We start from the raw sequence: 5131 nt of genomic DNA, 5'->3' as shown, positions 1-5131 counted from the left end.
TTTATCTCTAGGTTGGAAGCATTTTGGAGGCACCACCATTAGGGAGCTTGGCTCCTGCCTCCACAGCAGCCTCTGGGTGTGCACATCTGGCTGTGCTTCTGCTCCTGTATTCCTTAATATACCACATACTTTCCATCTTCCAGAAATTCATCAAGGTTAATGGTTTGCGTATGTCTCTGCCTCACTGGAGAACTGTTATAAATTTCTTACCCTTGGTACTTCTAAATTGTATTTCCATGGGATTTGTGGAAGAAGAGATAATGTATGTGCAACCTGTCATCTTGAACCAGAAGCCTCACTTCCTCAAAGTCCTCTCCCCCTAGCCTGCTCTCTGCCACTTCTCTGACATTTATTTGTCCCAGCTAGCTCTGCCTTCTTTTCTTTTATTCCTCCCTGAAGGTTTTTGCTCCATTTCTTCTATTTGTTTTCTGTGGATGATTTTTACTCACTCCCATGGATTTAACTACCACTTTAAGCCAGTGAACCCATTATACATGACAGCTCTTCTCTCTCTTCTGGACTCCAGTTTTGTGTTCTCTACTCACTACGGTCATTAATACCATTTTATTTTTTTCATCCAATCAGGAAATGGCATAAAATCAATCCTATTTTAATTAATTAGTTAATTAATTAACTGGTGAATGCTTAAAGGATCTAGAACTGGTTTTAAGATAATCTTTCTACTACACCATAGTATTTCCCATTTACTTTTCACAAGTTCAATAATTGATGAATTATTTGCTCATCTTGGTGTGAGGTCAACCCTGGGGCTTATCTTTACAAAAATTTTTATATAACCTATTTTCCAATAACACAATATATTCAAACTTCATATATGTCTCCCTCTCAAAAATTGGTTCTTTGCTTGAGAGGAGCAAAGAACCACACCTGTTTTCAGTTTCCAGTTACAATATAGCATTGTAATTCTATTTCTAATTTCAGTTATTATAATCAAACTTCTGTTATATGAAGTTTTTGAAGCTAAACACTCAAAGCAGAAGTTTTCACTTACCTAATTGGCTACCAATACAAGAGTAGATTCAATCCATCTGTCCCTAAGTGGATATGTGTATCTCTGCCAGTCGGCCCTTTGTTTTGGGTTTAAATTACCCTTTTTAAGCCTGATTTCTCATGGAAGAAAAGCTAATAACATTTACTCTTCTAGTCTGAGCATTTCAACTATAATAACTTTTGATACTAGGCATAGATTCTATCCAATCTGTCAGGATGAGGAAAAGCTTCAAATTAGCTAAGATTCCCCACAACTATGGATTCTTTAGGTGCTGAAAAACAAACAAATAAATAAACAACAAAAAAAGGGGTTTTGTCCACACTGACTCCTAATAAAATGGTGTAGTGTAGACAGTGATAGCTCTTGTTCCAGCTCCAATCACTAATGGGTACAGCCAATCTGCCCCCACAATCAAGGGTTCCAAGAATGGTTACTCACATATTCTCCCAATTACATCATAAAACCTTTCTTACATTTGAGAAACTCTAGGCAGATGGAATTTTCACAAATTTGGAATCATATGTCAACCTTTCCCTGGATATTCTAAATAGAAAACACCTCATATGAGTAATAGTAGTAATATTAATAAAAGCTAAAGTATTTTGTGGGCTAGGCACTACTCTAAGCTCGTTACATAGACTATTCTCTTTAATTTTTGCAGTAACTTTTTGGGTAGTTATTATTATTACTTCATAAAGAATTGAGGCTTAGAAAAGTTAAATGTCTTGCCCAAACCGTTTCCCCAGTTCATAAATGATAGAACAGCGACTTGAACGCTGGCAGTATGGTAACAGAGCACACTTTTTTAACCACTAGGCAAGGATATCAAACAAATTTCATCTTGTATGTCAACTGTGATTGATAGTGACTACATGGAATAACTGTTGAAAAAACTTGGTCACCAGACTCCAGGTGATAGAGTGCCAAAATGAGCAATGATGTCAACTATGAGCACATTAAACTTGTGGACCTTTTTCTAGGTACTTGCTCTCCTGGGATATGTGAAAGAGAGAGAGACAGAGAGAGAGATTGACTGACTGATTATTGACCTGTGTATTTATAAACAACTCTCAGAAAAAGCATAATTTAGGTTAGAGAAAGTCAGAGAATGTACCAAACCCTGCCAGCAATTTGTCTTTCTCTATGTTAGCTTATAAGAAAAAACTACTAGCGATTTGAATATTTTCTTTTTTGGAAACTTTATTAACCTTTGTTTCAAACTTTATTCCCAGGCTTCTTCAGCTTAATTAGCTGCAAAGAATGACATTGTATTAAGCAAAAACTGAAAAGAGCTGCAGTGTCCAGGGGCTTGGGCTTAAAAATATTAGAGATCTAGATTTTATCAGATCCATAAACAAAATTTTAAAAAGCAGTCATAATATAAAATAGCATCTCCCAGTAACTTCTTCAAGATTTATCTTCTTCAGAAGTTGACTCAATTCAGTTTGCTTCATTCTTGGAAGCCTCATCAAAATTATCCACAAGATCTGGAACTTCATCATCATCATCCTCTCCAGTAGCAAGTGGTGCTTTTCCATCCACAGATTGTTTGGGCAGAGCTTCAGCCAGTCTCCTTAAACTGGTCAGACCATCCGCGCCAAGCTGGTTTAAGATGCTGGGTAGCATTTCTGTCAGCTGCTTTGTCTCAGCATGGCCTGTAATGGTGAAAGTGTTTGCTGCCAGAGATGCCTGAACTTTAGAGTTGTTAAAGTGCATCACCGTTCCTTGGTTTGTGAACATATTCACCTCTTCAATACCAGAGATATTGTTCACCCCTAACTTCTTTAAAGAGAACTGACATTTTCTGTAGTCTTCTGTGGCTGTTCTATGAACCACCTTCTTTCTGTGAGCAGTTCCTTTCCCACCAATGCACACTTGTGCCTGCAGTTTGGCGAGTTTCTCTTGGTTCATGATAGCTTCTTTCATCTTTTTGGAGCAGAAATGGGGCCGTGCGGGGGACTAGGGTTGGCGATCAGGGGGTCTCGGGCAGACCAGCTGAGGTAAGGCGCACACACGCAGGGACGCAAGATGGCAGCTAGAGCGATTTGAATTTTTGTTGTACTTTATTTTCCTTCTCCCACACACTTATGGAGTTTTTTGTTTTTGTTCTTTAATGAAAGAAGTAGCATAAGGGGGAAAGATAAGAGACAAGATGCTTAGAAAACCATCCCTTGGATGATTGAATCAACTGGTTCAATTCCAAGGAAATTTCCAAAAAAACAGAGAAGATTTTAATTTCTTTTCACAAGGCTCAGCTAGCGGTAACTTGTATAGACAATTAAGACCTAAATGTGGTGGGATAATACTTCTGTGATATTCACCCATGTTCCTTTTTTCCTTCCAGAATTTCTTGCTTTCCTTTTCCCTAATTTGAGCAGACCGTCTGCTCCACGTTCCTTGACTTAGGGTTGATTTAAGGAAAGTTTTCCTAGTTGTTGTTAAAGAGATTTTTTTTAATTGAAGGTAATCTGACTTTTATCCAGACTAGAAAATCTTTTTTCCAGCAGGGGAGATGGAAAAAGATGGAACGAAGGTCAAATGAGAGCAAAAACCTCCTGGATCCCAGAGGGAGGATCTTGTACCCCACTTCTCAGAGGGAAGGCCCAAGGGAGAAAGATCTGAGTGTTTATGGAGCACTGAAACAAAAGGAACCTGGTTCCTAGGAAAAGCTTCCAGAAACAACAAATTGTCTATACTTGTTCTAAGAGTTGTTTATAGATACACACGTCAATGATCAGTCTGTCGGTCTGTCTGTCTCTCTTTCTTTCTCTCAGTAGACAAGTACCTAGAAAGGGAAAGGCTCTGTGACACCTTCAGTTGAAAAGACCATGAACAGCCTCACAGAGATGGCTGAGAGAAACAGAAAGATTCCTTGCTCCTATGAGTGATACAGAATCAGGAAAAAGAGCCCTCACAACCAAAGAAAGTATGCCTAGGAAGCTGAGGACATCTTGGCAGCAAACCAAGTGGAGTGATAACTTAGGACAAATTAGGAGAGTAGATATCTCATTTGCTATCTCCATGCAAATATGACATGGATCCCCTCCCCCAATGTCTTTTATCCTCTCCAAATTCTTAGATATATTTTTAAATATACATCCTAAAGAAATGTGAAGGAGGGGAAATCCCAAATTAATGGCAATATTCTACCCCACTATAAGAGAAAGAGAGTGCAACATAGAGAATAAGCTGAATTATATAAAAATTTTAGGGCTTCCCTGGTGGCGCAGTGGTTGAGAGTCCGCCTGCCGATGCAGGGGACACGGGTTCGTGCCCCGGTCCGGGAAGATCCCACATGCCGTGGAGCGGCTGGGCCCGTGAGACATGGCTGCTGAGACTGTGTGTCCGGAGCCTGTGCTCCGCAACGGAGGAGGCCACAACAGTGAGAGGCCCGCGTACCACAAAAAAAAAAAAAAAAAAACAAAAATTTTAAACATATATATGTATTTTTTTATAAATTTATTTATTTACTTATTTTTGGCTGCGTTGGGTCTTCATTGCTGCACGTGGGCTTTCTCTAGTTGTGGCGAGCACAAGCTACTCTTCGTTGCGGTGCGCAGGCTTCTCATTGTGGTGTCTTCTCTTGTTGCGGACCACAGGCTCTAGGCACATGGGCTTCAGTAGTTGTGGCACACGGGCTCAGTAGTTGTGGCTCGCGGGCTCTAGAGCACAGGCTCAGTAGTTGTGGCACACGGGCTTAGTTTCTCAGCGGCATGTGGGATCTTCCTAGATCAGGACTCGAACCTGTGTCCCCTGCATTGGCAGGAGGATTCTTAACCACTGTGCCACCAGGGAAGCCCTAAACTTATATTGTTACACTCAATTTTAGAGTCAGAGATTCATCCTGACTACATCTATTTTTACAATCTAAGAAGTGATTAGGAAGAATGGGTGTTCATAGTAATTAATGGTAAGATAATTTCTTACTTTATAGTGACTGAATACAAGTTAGATACAAAGAAGTAAAATTAAATTTAGATATTAATCAAGTAATCTAATAAGGTAATAATAGATTACAAGAGTGTGAAATCATATTCATGATGAAGTGGAGCCCACATCACTCAAGGACATAAACATTAGACCAAACCAGGCAATGAAAGGTTTCAATGAGAATCCTTC

The 5131-nt window shown here is 39.5% G+C and overlaps 1 protein-coding gene across 2 annotated transcripts; it reads right to left on the bottom strand.

Moving 5' to 3' along the window:
* Positions 1 to 2323: 2323 nt before the first annotated feature.
* Positions 2324 to 2938, bottom strand: LOC115851189 (transcription factor BTF3-like). 2 transcript variants are annotated; one of them, XM_060283661.1, is made up of 2 exons: positions 2557 to 2938; positions 2324 to 2499 (listed from the first exon to the last, which is right to left on the bottom strand). In XM_060283661.1, the coding sequence occupies exons 1-2, from the start codon at positions 2936 to 2938 to the stop codon at positions 2453 to 2455; spliced, it is 429 nt and encodes a 142-aa protein (XP_060139644.1). In that variant the 3' UTR covers positions 2324 to 2452. The 2 variants fall into 2 exon arrangements, with proteins under 2 accessions (XP_060139644.1, XP_060139643.1); XM_060283660.1 differs by having other exon boundaries at positions 2324 to 2938.
* Between the last annotated feature and the right edge of the window lie 2193 nt (positions 2939 to 5131).

Source organism: Globicephala melas, chromosome 14 (assembly GCF_963455315.2).
Source record: "Globicephala melas chromosome 14, mGloMel1.2, whole genome shotgun sequence".
Taxonomy (NCBI): Eukaryota; Metazoa; Chordata; class Mammalia; order Artiodactyla; family Delphinidae; genus Globicephala; species Globicephala melas.
This window is presented reverse-complemented; position numbering and strand designations above follow the sequence as displayed.

Excerpts from the sequence above, each read along its gene's own strand:
- LOC115851189 (XM_060283660.1), bottom strand. The coding sequence starts at position 2,938 with ATGAAAGAAGCTATCATGAACCAAGAGAAACTCGCCAAACTGCAGGCA.